The 25,580-nt window shown below is 39.1% G+C and overlaps 1 protein-coding gene across 1 annotated transcript in view; it reads left to right on the top strand.

Annotated features, from left to right (window-relative positions):
* The window catches only part of CDH23 (cadherin related 23), a 648,000-nt gene that overhangs the window by 389,464 nt on the left and 232,956 nt on the right, over positions 1 to 25,580 (top strand). Inside the window, exons 14-19 of the mRNA XM_067465691.1 lie at positions 1,571 to 1,635; positions 2,689 to 2,926; positions 3,875 to 3,980; positions 4,077 to 4,204; positions 14,380 to 14,452; positions 18,172 to 18,288. Of these exons, the coding sequence (XP_067321792.1) occupies positions 1,571 to 1,635; positions 2,689 to 2,926; positions 3,875 to 3,980; positions 4,077 to 4,204; positions 14,380 to 14,452; positions 18,172 to 18,288 (727 nt within the window). The remainder of the gene's footprint in view (positions 1 to 1,570; positions 1,636 to 2,688; positions 2,927 to 3,874; positions 3,981 to 4,076; positions 4,205 to 14,379; positions 14,453 to 18,171; positions 18,289 to 25,580) is intronic.

Here is a 25,580-nt window from a genome sequence, read left to right as displayed (position 1 = left end):
AATATACTCTGTTGGCTCTCCTTTTCTCTCCTGAATTGAGAGGGATCACAATGGGCTGTTTTGGAGGTCCAACTTAACAGGTTCCAGGTTGCAGAAAGAATCAGTTGCCTGAAATGGACCCTGAAATGGACCCACATTTCAGGCAATTGTTCTCATCATGGTCTGTTCACTTACATGCATGGAACCCAAATCTGCCAGACCCAAAAATCCCCAAATAGATGGTTCACTCCCTATACAGATCCCAGGCAAATTCTTCTTGAACTTTTAGTGGAAGATGACTCATTTTGTTGTTGTTTCAATTTAGTATGGTTTATGAACATAACTTAGTTGTTTTTGTATTTGTTTTTATTCTAATTTGAAGGGAAGTAGTTCTGCAACTGAAAAGATAGCCATCAAGCAAAATCAGCATTTGCAAGCCTTGTGAAACAAGGCAGGCTGATTTTCCTTTTTATATATAAAGTACAACTGAAGCATTCACTGCACGTTGTTGCTAACAGATTCATGTGAATTCATGTGGGTCCCAGATGTCCATGGTTTTATTCAGATGTGTGAGTAAGTGTATAATCTCTATAATATTGCTTGAAAATAGGCATGGGCAAACTTCAACCCTGCCACATGCACAATGGAGGGCTTTCTTACAGCAACACCAGAGGTACTCAAAGTGGCCAGCTACTGGTCAAAGGATATTTAGTATAATGCCAAGTTTTGATACTTTGTTTGCATTTTAAATACATTACAACTGTACCCTCAGTTCGCTTTTGATACAATAAATATATGTAAGCCCTCCGGGTGTTTTGGGCTTCAATTCCCAGAAACCTTACTGGCTGTTAGGAATTGTGGGAGCTGATGTCCAAAACACCTGGAGGACTGAAGTTTGCCCATACCTGAGCTAGTCCAGCCCTTGGAAATACAGGTGATTTTGCCAGTCTAAAGTAAAGTTCATTTTTGTTTGTATATGGTGTTTTATGTTACTTCTGTTTTAACAGCACAAAGTTACAGTTCAGCAGCTGGAACTTCACTGCTGTTTGCCTTCACTTTTTCAGTGTATCAGAGCTTTACTCGGGTATATTTTTCATGGCAGCAATTCTGTGCCTGCAGATAACACAAGTGACAGTATATTTTTACTTGAGGATTCCAACAGGTGTGATTTTGTAGACAAAATAATTGAAGGTGTTGAACAAAGAACATTCGGTAACAAACATTCAGTGTGGACTATTTTTACCCATGAAAAAAGCAACCTAACTCCTGTATTCAGTTTGATATGATTCTGATGGAAGGCATTTTGAACTCGGTGTCCAATGTGATGGACTTGGGACTAAGAATCTAATAAAAGTGCAAATTGAACTGGCATCTTAAACAAATGACAATGTCTGCTTTAATGTAATGGCAGACTAGAAGCAATGAATGGGTAGCAACTGAGGTTTGTGACAGTCCTTCAGGGGGAAAATATGGAGACTCCACCAACTCTTAGAATAGGAGACCTGAGGAATAGGAGATCCCAACATATCATGATATCAAGAAGGATACTATTATAATCTTCCTCCCTCCCCTCCCCTTTTTTTCTTTTTAGGCAACAGACAATGATGTTGGTTCTTATGGAAAAGTTGGCTATTTTTTCAGTGATGATCCAGACAGGTAAGTTCTCCATGAATAAGACTGGGCACTTCATTCCCCTGTGCTTTTCACTTTCCTTGTAAATAATGTGCATTTTCTTCATTTATACCTATGAAACCCAAACATAATGCTTACTCTATTATTGTTTTCTCCCTTTTGCATCATCTTGTATTTGAGCATGGGACTTTCCACCATCACACTTACCTTGGGAAGCATCCTACAACACTTCCACTCCAGCTGAAAGACTAATAAGCTTGCTGCCAATTAGATGACATAAGGGGGCTTCCACTCCAACTGCAGGAAAAGCATCGTACAATGCTTCCCTCTTAACACAGGAGGCTTCTGCCCTCTCTGAGAGGGCAACATTTTCCACATTTGATGGGGAACATGACACCCAAAAGGAGCTTCGTGTGGGGTGACAGATTTGCCTTACTGCTCCCTCTTTCCCTGGCTAATATAATGAAGTCATATGACTCAGGAGACCAGAGTTAGAATCCCTGCTTGGCCATGGAAATCCTCTGGGTGACCCTGAGAAAATGTCTCTCAACCTCTGAGTTGAGAGAAGTCAAAACATAGCTCAGTTGTGTAGCAAGTATGGGGGGGGGGGGGTATTTTGAGTATTGGCGACACAAAATAGGTGCCCCCTGAGAGCAAGTAAGAACATCAATTATCATTGAACCTTGAGCAGTCTTCCCAAGCTTGATAAAGATCCAAGATTTGAATCCTACACATGGGGACTGTCTTGCATCTATTCATTGGTTATTTGTAAACTACTCATCAGCACTGGTTTCTGTTGGATTCTAGCAGTGAGTGATTGGCTCAAGTGATAGGAGCTGGGAGTTGGGAGCACCAATCTGGTCTGGTGCCTTCAGATGTGGTGGAAGATGCTGTCCCATTGCCACTGTGGTGTCCAGTGGGAATGGTAAGGGGACACCATCTTGTCCCTTGTCCCGAGCAGCAAAATGTCTTGCATCAGTCTTTCTCCCCTCCAACTGGTTTTCCCTAGAATGTTCTTTGTGCAGACTTTGCAATGTAAGTTTTTCAAAACTGCGTGTTTTCTTTTTTGTTCTCCAGGTTCTCATTAGACAAGGATACAGGCGTGATCACATTGATTGGTCGGCTAGACTTTGAAACAACTCAACGTTATACACTGACTGTCATTGCCAGAGATGGGGGCGGGGAAGAAACAACAGGGAGAGTCCGAATTAATGTCCAGGATGTCAATGACAACATTCCCACATTCCAGAAGGATTCCTATTTGGGGGCTCTGAGGGAAAATGAGCCTTCAGTTACTCAGGTTGTCCGTGTGAGGGTAAGACACTGATATTTGAAAACCCTTGAACTATGTTCTCAGGATGAAAGTGGGGAGGGGAGAGTAGATGTAAATAAAGAGTGACATGTGTTATATGGCTACTTTATAGATTGTTTAAAAAATTGTTTCATACCAAATAGAACTATTCATTGTAGGAAATGCATTCTGGGACATAATCGTGGTGTATTAAAATACCTCAATGTTTTAATAGATTTCAAAGTGATTGCATGCTTCTAAAGTCAGAATTAATCCTCCATGATGTACAATATTGGTTCTCGACTCTTGACCTTTTGGTCATCCAGCTCTAAAAAGCTCTGACCAGCGTAACAGCCAGATTTGAGCTTGAATGTATACCATGCCTTTCTCCTAGGATGTGATCCTCGGTTGCTCTAAGCAGTTTAAAACATGAAATTAAAATCTTATTTTACAAAAGTTAAAAATAAATAACAATAACAATTATACATATTATGCAATTATGTCTCATCTCTTTCTATTAAAAAAAACTCTTCTTCTGTGACTGCTGTACACATAAAGACTAGATATAACGGTTCAAATCTAATTGTTAATCTCAACTAGGGCAGAGCTACTAAATCATGGCAAGTCAAGTTCCATTGATTCAAAAGATGTACTTTACTTGGGACGAAAAAATGGATTCAAGCAAAAAACCTTAGATCAGCACAGCCAGCACATTTTTGGTTGGGGTCTTGATGAACCTAATTTCAAGTATGGCTTTGACATTCCACAGATATCTGTACACCTCAGCAATTTGTTCCTATTGGGAAACTATAAACCATATATTTCTAGCCATTAGCTTGCAAGTTTCCTGTCCAATATTCAAAAGAACATCCCAATTGGTAGCTATGTTACATGAACCTGTTCTTTAGATGATCCAGTGAAGATAATTATATATATTGTTAATATTAAGGGATTTATTCTTATTTAACCTAGGCATCAGATGAGGATTCTCCTCCAAACAACCAGATTACATATAGCATTGTGTATGCTTCCATATTCCGAAATTACTTTGAAATTAATTTGTCTGATGGCTATGGAGGTGAGTACAAGGCAAATAGACATGTACATCTCAGAGGTGTTTTTATAAAAATATCTTATGTCAATAATTGCCAACACAGGCTTCTTACCTTTTCAGTGATAAGTGTCGTCCGGCCTCTGGATTATGAGCAAGTTCTCAATGGTGTCATTTACTTGACTGTAATGGCTAAAGATGCGGGTATCCCACCACTCAACAGCACTGTCCCCATCACCATTGAAGTGTTTGTAAGTACAAAAGATGCCTTCCATTATTTCTTCTCACAATTACGATTTGCTTTATTTGTACCCTGCCTTCTTCACCGAGGGGACTTATATCTTGTGTCTCAAAATGAGCTACAAGATTGTTTTTTTTTTCTTCTTCTTCTGTTATATTAAGCACATTGAAGAACATATATACTGGCAGGACCAGTAGCGAGGAATTAAAAGTGTGAAAGCAATGTAATGTATCTGGAAAGGGGATCTGAGGGATGAAAGTAGGGTTTAATTGCACTAGTAGGTAAAAAATAAAGTGCTTCCAAGGGCATTTTTTGCAGGGTTTGGTCAGGTTAGAGGTTATAATTCTGGCAACTGGACTCATTGCCATCTATGTCAAAGTCAGGAAGGTTAAACAGAAAATATTCTCTTGTTTCTATTTTTTCCTTTTCCTTCTCTAAAGATTATAGATGCCTATTCTGACATGAATCTCAAATGCAGATTAGCTCTTGAAATGACTGAAATTATCAGTCATTGAATCAATCACAGCCAGCTGTTTATTTTACAAATGCTAGCTGTCCCCTTTTGGAATGGACTTTCTGAATCCTGATGCAAACATTCTTACCAGAAATAGCAAAGTGCCCACATATATGTATTAGGCCTGGGTAACAACGGAAAAATTTGTTTCTAAAATCGATTCGTTTTTTGGGGGTTTTTGCGTTTCGTTATTTAAAATAATTACAAAATTTTCCTTTTAAAAAGTTCGATATTTACGAAATTTCGTAAATGTGAAAAAAATTACAAAACATTAACGAATCGATTTCCGAAACAATAATGAATCGATTCGTTAATGGCGGACGCGACCGCGAAATACGCTAAAAAACCTCCAAAAACTTCTGAAGCTTCCCTCTCCCTCTGTTGTTGACTGTTGGTGTGATATTATAATTTTTTTTCACTAATTAAACAAAAAACTTGCCCCAGACATGCGGAAATAATAACAAAACGACCTCAGAACAATAACGAAACGAATACAATAACGAAATACGAAGCATTTACAAAACGTGTTTAAAAATTCGGTTTTTTTAAAAATTGCTCCAGAATGGTTTGTTATCGCTTCGTAATCAACAAAATTAACGAATTATTAACGAATTACGAATTAACGAAACGAAACCGCCCAGCCCTAATATGTATGTGTAGCAAACAGAGTTAGTGTGAAAGTAACTCAGTAGGATTAAATCAGATTATCAGAGTGCAACAAGAACCCTGATTTAAGAAAGCTCAGAAGAAGGCAGCAGAGGAGGAATCTGCTCTCTTGATAGCCTTTCGGTCTCAACTATGTCCTAATCAGATCTGGCTGATAAATGGCAGCAATTTATTGACCAAAGAGTGAGAGTGATAATATTTGTTGCAGGAATTGACTGATTTTCTCCTTGGCTCTCTTCATATGATGGAGAAGTAAGGAAGAAGGTACAGAGGGGTTTAATTGAGGCTAAACACCTTCTTTCTCTAACTGCTCTTTGGACAGTGTAATCCCATCTGTCTAAAGACCACACTTGAAAAGGTCATTTCCTTCGAGTTGATTTTGTACATGGGTGATTTCTAAGTAGCTGTCACATTCTGCACTTTCAACCAAAAAGGATTTTCTCTTTCAACTGGATTGGGGAAAATATGATGATGAATTGGCTCACAGTGATACTTAAGGAGCTGATATGAAAGAGCAGATGTGTGCACGTGGGTGGGGAGAAGGAGTAAAGGAAAAGGAGACTCACGGGCTGACTTTTTTTCATCCTTGTTGTTGATTTTTAATAAAGAAGTGAAACTCGCTTTGTAGATTTTCCATTAGGGGACAATAAGCTTCTGTAGAGGGAGCCACTGAATTAGAACTAATATTGAGCATCGTACCAACATCCTAGGAAATATCACAACTAATAAGTTTCTCTCTAGCTCTCATTCACTGACATTCTAGCTGCTATTTTGTGCAGTGAGGCAACAAGTTTAACTGTGCTTAAGTACGTCATAAAAGAGACTTATTCATTTGGTTTGAGAACTGTTGATTTACAAACTTCTCTATCCCAGAGTTAAGAGGGTTCTCCCCCCGCCCCCATTCCCAATTGAAATCCCCAGATAAATTGTTAAATGTTCAGTCCTGCTTGTTCAAAAACCATTCCTATAAATGGGAAAGCTTATTCACTGACACAGTGCTGAAATCATTGTACACAGAATTCTTGTACTGTGTAAAGTAGAAGTGGAGGTGCAATTTCAAACAAAGATGGCTCTGCTATATGACCTTAAAGTCTCAAGGAATCTAACATTGGCACACAATGAGAGATATTGTCCAGCCAAATCTTTCAGTATTTTAAACTTTACTTCTGCTTGTTACTGTCTTGTGATACTCAGATTATCAAGGTTGTAAACTGGCTGGGATATCTGTGAGTTGTAGGCCAAAACACCTGGGGATCCACAGGTTGAGAACCACTGTTGTAGAGGAACGTCCCATCTCGGAGTCTGAGATCCTCTGGGGAGGCCCTGCTCTTGGCCCCGCCTTTGTCACAAGTGAGATTGGCGGGGACGAGGAGCAGGGCCTTCTCAGTGGTGGCCCCTCACCTATGGAATTCACTCCCCAGGGAAATTAGATCAGCAACATCCCTCCTTTCCTTCAGAAAGAAATTAAAAACATGGATGTGGGACCAGGCATTTGGGCAATCTGGCAGATGAATAAAGGACTGTGACGACGGATAGGAACTGGACAAGGTGGAACAAAATATGGACTCTGAGTTGGCGAACGCTGTGTCTGAGATTGGCTACTGATTGTGAGATATATTGTTGTTTTAATTGTTTTAATTGTTGATCATTTAATTGCTGGTTTTATATGTTATTGTATTTGTGTAGGCACCAAGATGTGCCTTTTTGTAAGCCGCCCTGAGTCCCCCCTCGGGGGTTGAGAAGGGCGGGGTAGAAGTATACGAAATAATAATAATAATAATAATAATAATAATAATAATAATAGAACAAGCTAGTCCTCAAAACCATAACCAGAATTGGTAAGCCAAAAAGAGGTACTGTTGCACACCAAGGCTGTGGTTGGCAACTTTTAACCCGCAAACACACCAATGTTCTTTAATAAGCAAAGCAATTTATTGAAGATTAAAATAGCAGCAGTCCAAAAAGTAAAAGGCATTCAAATAGGAAATAAGGGAATGTCCACAAAATAATCAATAAAACAATGTAATCATCTCCAGTCAAAATCTAAGTCAGGAGACATAATAATCCCAAAATCCAATAAGTAACCCCAAGGGAAGAAAGTCTTGCATTTCCACAAGGTTGTAAAGACAAAAGTCCCTTGAGGAAACAGAGGCAAACTTAAACCAAATAATCCAAATGCAGGAGCTTGAAATCAGGAACACCAACTTACAAAAATCTCAGCATGAACATGTATACAAAGCAAGATTATGCATGAATCTCAGCATGAAGACGAAGGCATGGAACAGGCATGGAAACCAAACGTTGGACTCACTGAAGAGTATAGATTCACAGGCCCTATATTTATTCAGAAAGCCATAGCAAAAGCATTCCATTTCCCTTGGGAAACCTCTCCCTGACCCCTGTTCTCTTACTGAGCACCTCCTCCCTAAATCCAGGAGGCGATCCTGATAAATTTGGCCTTTGCAATCAAAGATTGCCTCCTCCGGTTTGCTCATTAGTAAATTCTTTTCGCTATCTCTATCTAACCTCGACTGTTTGACCTCGGCCTCTTTCTCAGCCTGCCTCGAGGCATCTTTGCCTTGTGAACCAACAATCCCAGAATCCTCCATTTCACTCTGGCTAACTGTATTGTCTTGGCCATCATCTGCATTCACAAACCCCTGGGAATCAGCAGAAACCTGATCATTTACGTCGGACATGAAAACCTCTGAAGGTTCATGATCATTCTCCTTTGAATCCTGTGACAAAGAGACAATCACAGGCTGAACCTTTACAGGTACAAGTTTAGGTTTAGATTCTTTCAGATATTACTAAAAGGACAAACAACAGATACAACCGCATCACACAGAGGAAAATTAGTGTCCTAGCATGCTGCCAGGACGCTTCCTTTTTGGAGACCACCAAGACACCATCACATTATGTACAGCAACTTCCAGCAGAGCTCCGTGAAGAAAGTGCCCTGACAGCATGGTGGGCTGCTTTCCACAGAGGTTTCCCACGTTCCATAGGGAACAACGGGGTCATCACCAGGGGGAAACTACATAGTGACACTTCCCCATGTATGGTGGCGAAGACTTGCTGTGGGCAAGGCAAGATGCAGGGCAACAAGATTGCCCCACTGCCATGTGGATTCACCATGGAGGCTAGCAAATCGCTCCACTGCCCCTCATCAATGTGATGAGGTCCTTAGATGTTATTGCAAGTACCTGCTGGTTACAACCCACACCAAATTATTAAACAAATACATACTGAAAGCTATTGGTGAACTGTGTTTAAACATAATTATAAAAGTGTAGTTTGATATCTTCTTGATAAGAAGGAGATAGAGGAATTAATCTATATTTTAGAATTAATGCAGTTTCACATTACTTTAAATGCCATAGCTCACTGTCATGGAATCCTGAGATTTGTTGTTTGGCGAGACACCAGTACTCTTTAACAGAGAAAATTAAAGACTTTGAAAAACTTGAGATACCATGGTTTTATAGCATTGAACCATGGCAGGTAAGGTGGTGTCAAACTGTATTAATTCCACCCTTCTACACTGCCATATAATCCAGATTATCAAATCAGAGAATCCACATTATCTGCATTGAACTGAATTATATGAATCTACATTGCCATATAATCCAGTTCAAAGCAGATAATGTTGATTTTGTATCGCAAGATAGAAGGGGCCACAGTGTAAGTTCTTGCCATCCTAGCAATGTCCAGGAATTCAGGCATGTATTATTGTTATTCTTTTTAAAAAGCAATCCTCATAGGCAAATTTTAAAACCAAAACTTGCAGGATAGAACATTTTTTCAAAAAGCTAGATTGATTTCCTAGTGTAAACAAAAGTCTGTGTTTTTCCTCAGGTCAAACTTTATTTCATTGTAAGTGCCATATTTAGACTAGATTTTCACAGTTTGTTGTGTGCTTGATGTCCTTCAACAAGTAACTCAGAAGATCCATATGCTTCATTTATGGGCCCATCTCTGTCACACTCAGTTGAATGCCTTGTTATTATCTGTAAACCTTCAGGAATGCTTTAAAATACAAGAGAAGGACTGTTATATGAAAGAGAATTGGGATAGATGGACCTCTATTGACAAGTCTTTGGATTCCACTCAAAGGTTGTTGCAAGATGGAAGGTTATGCAGAAGATATACAAGACTGTAATCTCCCACATGTGCCCTTTTCAAATAGGAAACCTGTAGGTAACCATTCTAACGTCTTGACAGATGGACATAGAATTTTATTCAAAGTGTGATAGCATAACAATTTAATATCCTTAATTAGATGAAATCCCAGCATTACCCTCCCTTTTCTCCCCCAAGGAATATAAGAAAAAACCTTCGTTCAATTCCCACTACCCATGACAAACATACTTTGTAGTGCAGAGCGGACAATGCAGCATTGGGCACTGCAGAATCAAGAATGATGAAAAGGCTGATTAAAGACCACCTGCTCCAAGCAAAAATAGCAGAGGATGGCAATTTAATTATACTATGATGGGCATCACTGGCATGTGAAATTACCTAAAATATTGACTTTAATAGCAAAAGCATCAGTCATGGTTTAAAAGCTAGGGTAGCACCTCCTCTGTATAAAAGAAAGTACAGCAAAGAGTTTGTGGATTTTGCTCAGTGGCAGCTTTTTTCCCTATTAGACCTTTCTCTTGACTAGTTCTAAAGAAGATTCTAGGTTTTTTTTTAATGTGATGTATTTAAATATAATACAAAATTGTATATATTGCTTTCAAATGAACTGAAAAGGAAAGCATTGACATTAAAAGTGCCATTTCCCTCTGAATAGAGGAAATTATGTTTTATTGGGTTCTTAAACCTTTCAAGCTCTCAGATATGCGTAAATGTTCAGATTAAGAATCCAAGTTAAAAAATATACCTTGTTACATTCAGGGTGGTGCCAGAGACTTCAAGATAGAAAGTGAAACTTCAATGACTATAAAAATAAGTTTTCCACATGGGTCTAATAAAACTATTGAATGGTAGACAAGTTGAGAGGAAACAAAACAATATTATAATTCTATTGGTAATGTTAATTTTGACATTGTATGAGACAGAAGTCTGTTCGGTCAAACTTTTATTTATTTTGTTGTACAAATCTGTTGGTTCCTACACTGCTGGATATAGTGCACTCATATCTGATTTTCTTTGTTCTCATGCTATAAAATTTAGTTTCTAATACTCTTCCCAAAAATGCAATGATGAGATATCTTCCATTTCTGGAGAATGAAGGAGAGACTTCCTAGTTGTCAAAAATATTCAACTGTTTACAAAAATTTGTCTCTTAAAATTGTATGGATATTTCCAGAACTGTTGTGAATAACTTTTCAATAATTTTAAAGCATACGTTTTTATTGCAATTTTTCAATAAGAGAAAGAGTATTAGACTTTTTACACAAATGACACTGAACACACAAATACAGATTGTATGTAACTACATTGAATCTACAACCTACAGTTACAAAGGGGAATTACATTTTTACCCATTACCCATTACTCTGTACCCATTACTCTGGCCCAGCCCAGTTTTATTGTGTCTTAGTGTATTGTTTATTGCTTGTTGTTTATATTGCTTTAATTGTTTTTAATTTGCCTTAGGTTTTGTATTGTTGTATTGTGTGTTGAGGCCTTGGCCTTTGTAAGTCGCATCGAGTCCTTCGGGAGATGCTAGTGGGGTACAAATAAAGTTTAATAATAATAATAATAATAATTTACTCATAATTCCCATTACATTCATTCATCCTCATTCGTACAAATATTACCATATCCTTTCTCCCTCCTTGGAGAAGCACCTAAAACTTCCAAAATGCCAAAATGCATCCCCCAAGAACAATGCCAAGGATCAGATCTGTTTTCTCTCCAGCAGAAACTGACTCCCTGCAAATGTATCATGACTCCAAAATCACCCTCCTTTCTCTTCCCTTGAGAAAAGGAGACAAGTGTCCAGAATCCTGCTTTCCCATAGCAGATCTGACACTCCCAAAGGCACACCATCTCTTTCAATAGAGCTTGGCGGGTGGACAGCACAGCTGTCTGTCACACTTGAGAATTATTAGATTGAGTCTTTTATAGGAATATTCTCCTGATGTTGTTCCAAAGTTGTAAATGAATGATAGATGTTTTTCCAGCCTGAAACATGTTGATTCCATCTCAGTTCCTGTCAGATGTTGACTTTCCCTAATTGGTGTTGGCAAACGTAAGGAACCTTGTGTTGACTTCCTTTGTAACTTAAGGAACCTTGTAAACATTTCCTTAACTTAAAGAGCCATTGTCTCCGATAATGTAAACAGGTTGTTTTCCCCCAAAAGTTAATCAAGACAACAATTTCAAAAGTTAATCATTTGTCACAGTTCTTACCACAGTTTACTAGAGCAGACCAACCATTTCAGTTCTCATTAGCAGGTTTTAATTACAATTCATCAAGCAGGTAGTTAATGGTTTAGTCATTGCAGGCCTTAATCTAGAGAATGGTGTCTCCAAAATGATTAGCTCTTTCATTCCTTTCATTCAGTTCATTCACCCCCACATATTAAAATCACATTTATCAAATCTGCACATTATTTTAATATGACATATTTAGTGATCCCTACAAATGTGTGGAACATATCTCCCTCTCTCCCTCCCTCTCTCTCTCTCTCTCTAAAGATATATATATATATATATATATATATATATATATATGCAGAAATATGTTGTAACCAAGCATTAGGTGACACTGCATAAATTACGGAAATTGTGCAAATAGGACAAATTAGGAAAATGCATTAACACTGAATGAGTTTCAATATCAAATGAAATACAAAGTCTTGCATTCCAATTCCAAACAAGAGGAGAAAAAATACTTCAAATTCATACAAATTCAACAAAAACAAGGTGCAGAGGTTTCCTCCTCCTAAACCCATACTGTAACAGATAGAAAAAGAGGCATTCCATACCATCACTTCCTAAGTAGCCTTAGCTAGAGGCCAAGCCATTACACATCCCTTCAAGCTGTAATACACTATTGACATTGGGATTTTCTTTTTAGAATTATTGGGTTTTTTCTGTGGTCCAACAAATGTCTGTGCATTTTCTTTACTCTCTTTGCATTATAAATTAGTCACGAGCAACTTCCTGTATCCTTGAAAACTAATGAGTCTCTTATTCTAAAATGTCATTTTATTCCAAAATTGTATACATTTATTATGTATACTTCCTTATGGGTTGGCTGTGCAACATTTCACCGTAAATATCCTATAAGCAATGAAATGATCAGTGTGTTTTTAAAAATAAAAATGTAAACATCTGAATTAGTTAGCGTTAATCTTGTATAGTGGTTTATTTCTTACAACATGTTTCAGACACAGCACTTTGTGAGCTTGCTTTCCATAGCATGACGACTGTCTGCAATGAATAACAAGTATAATTCTAATTAATTTACCATGTTTGATAGCATACTGCCACTATTAATTATATACACAATAAAGAATAAATTTTGCTCTACAATTAAATCTTTATCATTGTAATAATAAGCTTGTTAGTAATAATGTGGTTGCAATCTGTTCCTACCAAAAGTATTGGGAGCGAGGAGTGCAGAAAGAGGTTGACATCCTGTAATGGAATTACAGATTTGCAACCTAGAGTTATGGATCCATTAAGTGCTCAATATTCAGTTATATTACATATTTGCAATTATGACACTATTGCCACAATCATAAATGTCCTCTGAATTCCACATGACCTCCAGAAAGCTGACCTGAGTGTTGTCTATTCTGTTGGCAATTGTGGTGCAGGAAGATTACATTTCCTGTTCCCTCCTTCTAGTGAACAGTGACAATCAGGATTGAGATCCCTGTTGCAGTTCCTCATTGCATTACAGGTTGCTGGTGGGAGTGGGCTGGAAACCTCATCCCATTGTGGCTCATTGCCAACAGAAATGGCTTCTATCCCTTGGAGAAGTGGCTGTTAAAGTAGGTTTGAGCCAAAAGATGATATTTAGTTTCACATTCATAACTAGGACTCCTTCTACACTGTCATGTAATCCAGATTATCAAAGCAGATAATCTAGATTATCTGATTTGAATTGGATTACATGAGTCTAGACTGCCATATACAATGGGGAAAAAGTATTTAGTCAGATACCAATTGTACAAGTTCTCCCACTTAAAAAGACGAGAGAGGCCTGTAATTGACATCATAGGTAGACCTCAAATATGAGAGACAACATGAGAAAACACATCCAGAAAATCACACTGCCTGATTTTTAACAAATTTATTTGCAAACTAGCCGTCCCCTGCCACGCGTTGCTGTGGCCCACTCTGGTGGTCATGAGGGTTCTGTGTGGGAGGTTTGGCCCAATTCTGTCGTGGGTGGGGTTCAGAATGCTCTTTGACTGTAGGTGAACTATAAATTCCAGCAACTACAACTCCCAAATGTCAAGATTCTATTTTCCCCAAACTCCACCAGTGTTCACATTTGGGCATATTGAGTATCCGTGTAGAGTTTGGCCCAAATCCAACATTGTTTGACTCCACAGTGCTCTCTGGTGAACTACAACTCCAAAACCAAAGGACACTGCCCACCAAACCTTTCCAGTGTGTTCTGTTGGTCATGGGAGAACCATGTGCCAAGTTTGGTTTAATTCCATTGTTGGTGGAGTTCAGAATGCTCTTTGATTGTAGGTGAACAATAAATCCCAGCAACTACAACTCCCAAATGACAAAAGCATTTTTTTTTAGTGAAGGACATACATTGGGTTGTTAGGTGTCTTGTGTCCAAATTTGGCGTCAATTTGTCCAGTGGTTTTTGAGTTCTGTTAATCCCACAAACGAACATTACATTTTTATTTATATAGATTTTGTCTGATAATTTATCGATCCACTACATTGTTGTTTGTTTCTGTTAACAATAGAATAATTCATGATGCATTTCAAAGGCATTTAAAAGTTAAATTACATCAAACTATACTGATGTTGTTTTGGACACTTACGTTGCTCTTTGCTTTTTATCTCTGTAGGATGAAAATGACAATCCACCCACATTCAGCAAACCTTCCTATATTGTCACAGTCATGGAGGATATAATGGCAGGTATGTGAGTGGTTCCAGTGATTCATAAGCCTTACCTCTGTGTTATTATTAATACTAAAATAAATCATCAAAATAATAGTCATAGACATAGTAATAGACATCAGTAGAATCCGGATCTGTTCAACTTCTCTACATAGCTTAGCACAGTCTAACTAACTTGTGCATGTTCCTCTGAAGATGTTCCATGTACTCCACCCAACTAGTTTTTAAGTGTGCTAATGTAATTTCTTTTGTTTGGGGACTCCTGTTCGATTCCCTGGCCGGTGGTCTGTTGGGCCCTCAGCGTTTAATTATGTCACCCATGCTGTTTAACGTTTACGTGAAACTGCTGGGAGAGATCATCCAGAGTTTTGGAGTTCAGTGTCAAATTTATGCGGATGACACCCAACTCTATTACTCCTTTCCACCAAAAACCAAGGATGCTGTTCTGGTCCTGAATTGGTGCCTGTCATCAGTAATGGACTGGATGAGGACCAACAAGCTGAAACTAAATCCAGACAAGGCAGAGGTACTCCTGGCCAGTTGTAAGGTGTATCAGGGTGTGGGATTACAGCCTGTGTTGAATGGGGTCACTGTCCCTCTGAAGACACAGGTCCATAGTCTGGGGATAATCCTGGACTCATTGCTGACCCTGGAACCCCAGGTGTCAGCGGTGGCCAGGAGTGCCTTCGCACAGTTAAAACTTGTGCACCAGCTGCTCCCATGCCTTGTGACACCAGATCTAGCCATGGTAGTACATGCCTTAGTCACATCCCATTGGGATTACTGCATCACTCTCTATGTGGGGTTGCCTTTGAAGATAGTTTGGAAGCTACAATTAATTCAGAGATTGGCAGCCAGACTATTAGCTGGAGCTCCGTACAGGGAGAGAAGTACTCCCATGTTGCAGCAACTCCACTAGCTGCTGGTCTGTTTCCGAGCTAAATACAAAGTGCTGGTCGTTACCTATAAAGCCCTAAATGGTTTGAGTCCAGGCTATTTTTCCAATCACATCTTCCTGTATAGACCACCCTGTGTATGCAATCAGTGGAAGAGGCCCTGCTCTTGGTCCCATCCCCGTCACAAGTGCGGTTGGTGGGAATGAGAGAGGGGGCCTTCTTCATGATTGCTCCCCATCTCTAGAAGTCCCTTCACAAAGAAATAAAAACAGCCGCCACCCTCCTCTCCTTTAAAAAACTCTTGAAGACTCACCTTTGCACTTTAGCATATGGAGAGGAGGAGGACTAGGACACTCTAGATCACTTGGAATGTTGGCTGACCTACTTGTATCTCGTGGCCACTTGGGTCCACTTCAAAAACAACTGTAATCAGCCAATTTTCCATTTATTTTTGTTGTTTTTAATCATCTAGGATGTTTAATGTTGAGTATGTGATTAGGGTAACCTGTTTCTCTGTTATTATTTGGATCTTGTTTTTCATTTTGACATCAGTTTTTATTCAACAAGTTCACTATTATTATTATGTTTATTGTATTCTGTTATTGTAATTGTTTTTTGCATTTGTTTGGGCATTGAATGTTTGCCTTTTTGTGTTGTAAATAACCCTGAGTCCCCTCGGGGGGGAGAGGGTGGTCTATCAATAAGGTTATTATTATTATTATTATTATTATTATTATTATTATTATTATTATTTGAAACACAACAAGATGAGTCCACAGCAGACACTCTGCTGGCTGTTGTATTGGATCCCATGTCGGACACTTCCCAAGTGTCTAGAACTGTGTGATTTATCTGCGAATAATGCATGCAGATCCCAGGAAGGTGACCTTCTGCAGCTGGCAAATGGTAACTTTGTCAGCGCCGATTGTGTTTAAGTGCAGGCCAAGGTCTTTAGGCACTGCACCCAGTGTGCCGATCACCACTGGGACCACCTTGACTGGCTTGTGCCAGTCTATTATTATTATTATTATTATTATTATTATTATTATTATTTTATGTGTAAAAAGGTGGTACCAGATGGTACCAGATGAGCATTTTAATAATATTTTTCTAACATGGCTGCCCTTAGTATCTTTCCAAATTCATTTCCAAATCTCTGTGTGTAGAGATATTGTAAACCCAGGTCTTGAAGGTTCACTTCTGAATATTCCTGTAATGCAGAACAAAAGACTACAATTTTCTGCAATTGAGTTGTTTCTTTAGCCATACTGCTAGGAAATCAGTAATTGCTTCAAATTTCCTTCATATCCAGATCTCTTTCATAGTGATTGCTGCATCTCAAATTTGGCCATTTGTCTTCCATCATTCTGATGCATACTTTTGAAAATGCATTAATAAGACTTCTTGTATCTTTGAAAGTCAGTTGTACCAAAAAGATACAATAAAGGAGAGTTCATTGTCTTCTGAGACATGTTGAACATCTCTAACTCTTAGGAAGTTCTTCCTAATGTGTAATGAGAATATCCTTTCTTGTAACTTCAATCCATTCATTTAGGTTCTTATCTTCTGGAATAGCAGGAAAAAAGTTCACCTCATCTTCCATTTAGAAACCATTTAGATATTTAAAGGTGATTATCATACCTTTTTGTGTTGTCTTCTTTGAGCTAATTTTGACCGGCTTCCTCAACCTCATAGTTCCAGACCATTTATCTTTGCTTGTACTTTGAACCTTATATCTATTTCTGATGGAATTAGTTTTGTTAGTTTTCGACCAGTTGGAAATCTGAAATGTATTTGTTGTTGTTGTTCATTCGTTCAGTCGTCTCCGACTCTTCGTGACCTCATGGACCAGCCCACGCCAGAGCTCCCTGTCGGCCGTTACCACCCCCAGCTCCCTCAAGGTCAGTCCAGTCACTTCAAGGATGCCATCCATCCATCTTGCCCTTGGTCGGCCCCTCTTCCTTTTGCCTTCCACTTTCCCCAGCATAATTGTCTTCTCTAGGCTTTCCTGTCGCCTCATGATGTGGCCAAAGTACTTCAACTTTGTCTCTAGTATCTTTCCCTCCAGTGAGCAGTCGGGCTTTATTTCCTGGAGGATGGACTGGTTGGATCTTCTCGCAGTCCAAGACACTCTCAGAACTTTCCTCCAACACCACAGCTCAAAAGCATCGATCTTCCTTCGCTCAGCCTTCCTGAAGGTCCAGCTCTCACATCCATAGGTGACTACAGGGAATACCATGGCTTTGACTAGGCGGATCTTTGTTGCCAGTCTGATGTCTCTACTCTTTACTATTTTATCGAGACTGGACATTGCTCTCCTCCCAAGAAGTAAGCGTCTTCTGATTTCCTGGCCACAGTCTGCATCTGCAGCAATCTTTGCACCTAGAAATACAAAGTCTGTCACGGCCTCCACGGTTTCTCCCTCTATTTTCCAGTTGTCAATCATTCTTGTTGCCATAATCTTGGTTTTTTTGACGTTTAGCTGCAACCCGGCTTTTGCGCTTTCTTCTTTCACCTTGATTAGAAGGCTCCTCAGCTCCTCCTCGCTTTCGGCCATCAGGGTGGTGTCATCTGCATATCTGAGGTTGTTAATGTTTCTGAAATGTATAGGTCATCTTAAATCCTGATGCTTCTTCCAAATTGATGTCACCCAGAAAACATATGAGCATCCTTGCCATTTGGTAAATCATAATTCTGTAGAGTGTTGGACCTATGTTCCAGTGAATTTTGAGAATATCAATTAGCTTAAATCTATATTAATTTAGCTTAACTAATGAAACAGGTGAATAGTCTACTGAAGGAAATGAAAGTCTGTGCCTTCCTTTTCTTGCCTTTTCCAAGGAGCAACAGTGCTTTTTCTAAATGCCACTGATTTGGACCGATCCAGAGAATACGGCCAAGAATCCATTATCTACTCTTTAGAAGGCTCTTCACATTTTCGAATCAACGCTCGGTCAGGTAAGCATTACCATGATATTTCTTGTTTCGTGTTTCTTGCCTTTTGTGTTTACGGAGCTTTTATTTATGACTTCGTGCTTCTTTTGCTTCTGCCTTTTCTGTCATGCTATGCTTGCATACTGAAATAAACAAAGTGTTCTTACTCCAGGAATCATAGCTGTTCTTACAGAAATACAAGCAGAGGACATTAATAATTCCCACATGATTTTTGGTACATACTTCAAAATGGATATGCAAATTTCCTTCAGCCAAAAGCCTCATGCACTAACTCTACACATTAAGACAGATTACCTAAAGGTTTGGCAAGGAACACAATAATATATAACAGCCTTTCTGGTGTTATAAAGGTGGAATGTTATTCTCAGGGCATCTCTGATTTTAATAGTGAAAGTCTAAATCTATATAAATAAAAATGTAATGTTCGTTTGTGATATTAACAGAACTCAAAAACCACTGGGGAATTGATACCAAATTTGGACACAATACACCTAACCACCCAATGTATGTCCTCTCATAAAAACACTGAAAAACACAGCAGAAGGGGCTTAAAAAGCCCCCAAAAGCTAAATGACAAAAAGGTAAATGATAATACAGAAAAAAGGAAGAAAGAGGAAGGGAAGGAGAGAGAAAAAAGAAAGAAAGAATGGGAGGGAGGGAGGGAGGGAAAAAAGAAGGAAAGAGAGAAGGAAGGAAAGAGGTAGAAAAGGAAGAAAGGAGAGAAAGAGGGAGGGAAAGGAAAAGGGGGAAGGAAGGAAAGTTAGAGAAAGAAGGAAGGAGAGAAGGAAAGAAAAGAGGGAAAGAAGGAAGGAAAGAGGGAGCGAAGGAAAAGGGGAAGATGTAGAGAAAGAGGGAGGGAAGGAAAGAAGGAAAGAGAGAAGGAAGAAAAGAGAGACAGCAGGAGAAAGAAAAGGGGGAAGGAAGAAGAGAAGGAAAGATGGGAAGGAAGGAAGGAAAGAGGGAGTGAAGGAAGGAGGGAAAGAAGGAGAGAAAGAGGGAAGGTTGGCCACAGCAACACGTGGCGGGTACAGCTAGTCTATATAAATAAAAATGTAATGTTTCTTTGTGGGATTAACAGAACTAAAAAAACCACTGGATGAATTGACACCAAATTTGGACACAAGACACCAAACCACCCAATGTATGTCCTTCACTAAAAAAAAATGATTTTGTCATTTGGGAGTTGTAGTTGCTGGGATTTATAGTTCACCTACAATCACAAAGCATTCTGAACCCCACCAATGATAGAATTGGGCCAAACCTCCCACACAGAACCCCCATGTGGGCCACAGCAACATGTGGCAGGGGACGGCTAGTTATTCAATATGGAGGAGTTGGCATCATTATTTTAGGTTGAAAGGAGTCGGTGAAACTATATGAAAATCTGAAGTATCTGAAGTACATGGAGCCGTTTCCCCTCCCCTATAGAAATAGAATTCATTCTATGAACAACCAATGTTTACATGAACATTCTTCTATGAGCATGGCCCTGTTCTTGTGTGAACATTGCCATGCTTTAAGGCTACAAGGGGCTGCTGATAAGTCTTTGGCTTTGTGGGGTTTTTTTTGTTTCTATGGTAATGAATTTTACATCACATGAAAGCCATGTGTGTCTCATATATTTTTGCAAAATTTTGTGTTCGTAGCTTATGGCAACAGTGATCTAGGCAGGCCTGAAAACAAAATGGTGGAATCTAAGGCAATATTCACAGCAAATGAGAGTAGAGGAGTGACAAAATTCTTGTTTCTGCAAGGAAAAATTCTTGTTTCTGCAAGGAAAGTCTGTGAAGGATATTCATGGTGATATGTCGCAGATGTTGGGGGATCAATGCCCTTCATATTCTCCAATTAAGAACTAAAGTCCTAAATAGAATTAAGTCCTAAATAGAATTAATTATATATCACTATCCAACAGGTTTAAAAGTCATCAGTATTTATGTTTTATCTGAATCCTTGAAATTGTTATCAGACACATGTTCAGAATTTTTACAACTTCTGTAGAATTAGAAGGTGGAAAGATAGTGATGAAAGTAATTCACATATTGATGATACCATGGAGGAAACCTTCATATAATTTTGATCTGTGGTTTTATACTAATATCGAAATAATAGAAACTTGTGGGTAAGGGGTAGAACAGACGTTTCCCAGCACCATCATCTGGACCCCACTGTCTCCCACTGTAAAACACCGCTCCCTGAGTCAGGGTCAAGAAGTATACAAAGCAAGCCAGTACTGAAAACTAGAAAAATGAGCTTTCCTTCCCTGGAGCAAATCATTCACCAAGGCAACTTGCACTGCTAATATGGGCTGGAAGCCAGATCTGAGCTGATCTAAAATATCAAGTATGATTTAATACCACGTGGAGCTAAAAGACACATATGAAACTTGCTCTGGGATTTTGTCTAGAACTGACAAACCGAAAGTAAACTAAACAACGAATCTTCAAAATCATAGGATATATATTTAGCTTCTCCAAATTTGTTGCTTCCATGCTTTTGAGACCATACTTTCCCTTAAAAGAGGCATTGCCACAGCTGATCTCCAAACTGAAAACTGGCGGATTGCAGAAGCCAATGTGGGCACAGATCCAAGGAGCAGGTGGTTGGTCTCATCCCTCCAAGCAGCTTGTCAACATCCTCAAGCTGCACAAGCAGAAAAGTATCCATAACAGCAGGACTGGACAACGAGTTGGCTGGCTCCATCTCTCCAGCCTGTCAAAAATATGGCATCTTAAGTTGGATCGGATGTGAACAACGCTATCTGTGAAACATAGAACAAATGTTGATGTTTTAATTATTGGTGGACTATTACTGGTATCTGCTTCAAACTTTTCCTTGATGAGCAGGATATAACTCTATTTATTCTTAGAACTAGCTGTACCCACCACACGTTGCTGTGGTCAACCTTCCCGCCCCCTTTCTTTCTCTCCTTCCCTCTTTCCCTCCTTCCTTCCCTCCTTCCTTCCTTCCTTCCTTTTTTTTCTTTCATTCTCTACCTCTTTCCTCCCTTTTTCTTTTCCTTCCCTTTCTCTCCTTTCTTCCTCCTTCTCTTCCTCTTCCCCTTTTTTCTTTCATTCTCTCCTTCCCTCCTTCTCTTCCTCTTCTCCTCCTCCCGCTCTTTTCTTTCCCTTCTCCTTTCTTCCTATTCTTGGACTGCAACTCCCAGCAGTCCTCCTCATCTATCTATCTCTATCTAATCTATCTATCTTATCAATCTGGAGGATTGCTGGGAGTTGCAGTCCAGGAATAGGAAATTGGAAATATTCAGGGATTGGGATGCTTTCAAAGAAATCCAAGGAGAAGAAAGCTTGCAGCTTGGAAGAAATGCATTTTGATCCTCCTCCTCTCCTAAAGGGGATGCTGGGAGCTGTAGTCTGGAAGAGAATGTGGATATGCTATTGTGTGTTTTATTTGCCAGGGGGAGTCATTTTACGCATGCGCTGCAGTGTGCTTTTTTGTTTTTAAGTCCCTTCCACTTTGTTTTTCAGTGTTTTTATGAGTGGTGGTCACTCATTAGCCTGATAGGTGTATTGTGTCCAAATTTGATGTCAATTCATCCAGTGGTTTTTGAGTTATGTTAATCCCACAAACAAACATTATATTTTTTTATTTATATAGACCAGTGTTTATTTATATAGATCACTATATTTTCCAGAATTCTGCTCAGCATCAGAAAGCCCCAATCAGGATAGGGAGAGACTTGCCCCTCCATAACAGCAGCCAGTCAGAGTTCCAATAAATTGTTGAATTTGCAAAGAGGAGAACTGACTGATACTTCTAGTAAGTAAATATCTGTGTTGAGCTGGGAAGAAATTCCTAAATGGAAGTTCTGTTGTTTAATATGGGAGACATGAAATGAGATAGCTGTTGTGGCTTAAAAAAAATAAATATCTTTGTCAAAACTTTAAAAAAATCCCTAAAATCAGTAGATATACGAATATTTCTGAAAGTTTAGGGGGTGGATGATCCCCTGTTATCTTGTATTGTTGTATAGAAAAATCAAGGAAATCGCTCTTTTAAGTTTTTATAAAAAATGTTGTTTATAAAAACTTTGAAAATTCCCCAAAAGACCGTGGATAAGTCAAACATTCTGAAACATGATGGACTAACAGTGGTAAATGTGTTCTACCATTGTAGCAAGTTTCACCCCAATAGCCCCTGAAATTTCCTCAATTATAGTAATTATGCACAATTACTATAACAAAAAGTAACAACATTTTGTTACTCTTGTTATAGTAATGAAATTTTCACTAACTAAACTTTAGAAACACTTTAAAAATGAAATGCCAGTGCCCCCTAATTTTTAATGACTTTTGAAACATGCTTCTTGTGCATGTTTCCAAATCACGCATGCCTAGATTAGCTCTATTTGTCTATTCCAGATCATCTATTATCCTGGTCCGGATAATCAGGCATACATATTTTAACTCAGAATATATGTTTGATTGTTGCCACTTAGTTTGTGATCTTCCAGTATTATTTTCATAGGTATAAATATGACAGATAATTTGAAAAGATCTTGGTAGGACTTTTGTCCTGAGATCTCATTCTGGCATGATTGTTATAATTCCTCACACATTCTCCAGAAAAGAAGAAAGAAAGGCATGTGCATAAAAGGGAGGGGAAACCTATTTTTTCTGCTCTTTGCCTTGAAGGAGGAAGAGCTGTTCTGTAGGAGTATCCTCATTGAAATTAGCTGAACCTGCTCTATGAAGGTATGCCTAATTGGATGTAACTTTTTGGGCAAAGTGGAGTAATCCATCACTGAGACATACATATATATTTTTAAAAAAATCCCCCACTGATTAATTTTTCCAGCTCACAGATTAATGAATATCACAAGAACTTGAGAAGCAAATGCATTTTCGTGAACCTTTTGACCTCTTGCAGTTCTATGATCTAGATTAATTTTTTAACCCCCTCTTCCAGACACCTGTTCTGGGAGACCGTTTACAATTGAAATGTTTGACACAGGAAATGAACAGCAGACAGGGTTGTATAGGTTGAATATTAGAGCTGTGGGAAAAGGGGAGTAGGTGTATGGCTCTGTCTTGGTTAGCCTATGTTGTCGTGGACAATATCAGAGCAATGGAAAAGTAGATGTCAGAGGTCTATATCCTGACAGTGCTTGTATGTGTAGTAAAATGTATTATTTCTCTAAACTTACAGCCCTAAAGAATGTGCTTCATTCCACATATTTTATTCAGGAGAATTAAAATGCAATAGACATGATTAACATACAAATGATATGTAGCTAAAGATGTATCTACAGATGTTCACAAAATGTTCAAACCTCCAGATAGCCATATCAACAGTTTCTATAGGTTGGAAATATTGTGGCTTACTACCAACCCAGTGAATTTACACAACTCCCATTCAGGACTTGACCCTAGATGAATAGTCTAATCTGATTTTCATTTGCATTTGCGGGGGAGGCCCTCCTTTCACCCCTGCCAGTATCACAGGCCCATCTTGTGGGCACAAGAGAGAGAGCCTTCTCCTCTCCTTAGAAACATTCGAGAAGGACCTCAAAACCTGGCTTTTTTATTATGCCTTTGGAGAGTAGCCACACAACCATACACTATGCTCCTCTCAATGTTTTTGTTCCTAGAGTACACTTCACCCACTTGTATAAAGGCCTGTTTTTTACAACCCTGTTTCTTTATGAGCTCTCCCTTACAAATAATCTGCTCCTCTTTTATCTCACCCGGAGTTTTAGCATTTTATCTTGTACATGCGGCCCGCTCATTGTCATTGTGATTGTGGATATAGTATTTTTATATTGCTAATTGTATTAATATATTTTATATGTTTTACTGTGTTGTCGTTTGTGTCTTTGGTTTTTATTTAATTGTGATTTGTTATTTGGGCTTGGCCTCATATAAGCCGCCCCGTTGGGGGAGATGGTGGCAGGGTACAAATAAAGATTATTATTATTGTTATTATTATTATTACTACTACTACTACTACTACAGAGAGTTGGTTGAATACATTTAGGAAGGGAAGGGAAGGGAAGGGAAGGGAAGGGAAGGGAAGGGAAGGGAAGGGAAGGGAAGGGAAGGGAAGGGAAGGGAAGGGAAGGGGGTAATCCTGTTGAGCTGTGCTCAACAGGATTCTCTTTGCAACAACCATTGCAGAGTAGAGGTATGGCATTGTTTCCACTGATATTTGATTCCCCAAGAATTTTAATGCTGGAGAACATCAACATCCATACTGAGGCTATCCTGTCAGAAGTGTTCTAGTCTTCATGTCAGCCATGACAACCCAAGTGGTAGGGTTGAATCAAAAGTAATGCCTCCACCTTCGTTACTTGGGTTTGGATGGGAATATTTTAATAAATCAAACACAGAAATCATCTTTAGAATGTGCTCTTCACTTTTCCACATAATCACCAGACAATTGGATACATGTCTGCCAACAATGAACAAGTTTTCTGAAGCCGTCACAGAAGAAGTCGACACTCTGTTGCTACAACCAGTGCCTCACAGTTCTCTCAATGTCTTCATCAGAAGCATAATGATGTCCCTGAAGACCTTCTTTCATTATTGGGAACAGATGGAAGTCAGACGGTGCTAAATCTGGACTGTATGGAGGATGTCATACGGTGGTGAGATCCAGCCTCTGAAGATTCAAGTCTGTGCGCTTTCATTTCAGGCGTCAGCATCCTGGGTACCCATTGTGCACAGATATTCCGATAGCCAGGCAAAGCAATAATGTGACCCACACGTTCTTGTGAAATGCCAGTTGTGCTTGAAATTTCTCTCTGAGTGATACGACGATCGTCCTGAATCAATCTGTCAACCTTTTGCTTGTGAAACTCAGTGGTTGCTGTCAGAGGATGTCCAACTCTTTGTTTGTCACGCAAGTCAGGTGTTTCCACCTCAACATCTTTAAACTTACTCATCTAACGACGCATAGTACTCACATAAATACAATCACCATAAACAGTTTGCATTCTCTGATGAATCTCCTTTGGGGTAACACCTTCTGCTGTCAAGAATTCAATGACTGCACCTTGCTTAAGTCACATTGACCGACCGTTTGCACAGGGTTCCATACTTTGCAGTTTAACAACACAACTGTTCAATGCTAAGGCTTCCCGCCAAAATGGAACTGTAGAGGTGAGTCTACTGGACAAGCCAGTACTTGCCACATACCAGTACTGCCATCTATTGAGAAGTTACGAAAGTGGAGGTATTACTTTTCATTCAGCCCTCGTAGTCCCACTCATGCTGCAAGGGCCACTGTATACATTGTTTTCTGATGTGGATGAGACTATGGTGATCTAGGAATTT

The sequence above is a fragment of the Anolis sagrei genome, chromosome 3 (genome assembly GCF_037176765.1).
Source record: "Anolis sagrei isolate rAnoSag1 chromosome 3, rAnoSag1.mat, whole genome shotgun sequence".
Classification (NCBI taxonomy): domain Eukaryota; kingdom Metazoa; phylum Chordata; class Lepidosauria; order Squamata; family Dactyloidae; genus Anolis; species Anolis sagrei.
Note: the sequence above shows the minus strand (reverse complement) of the source record. Positions and strands in the feature narration are given on the sequence as shown.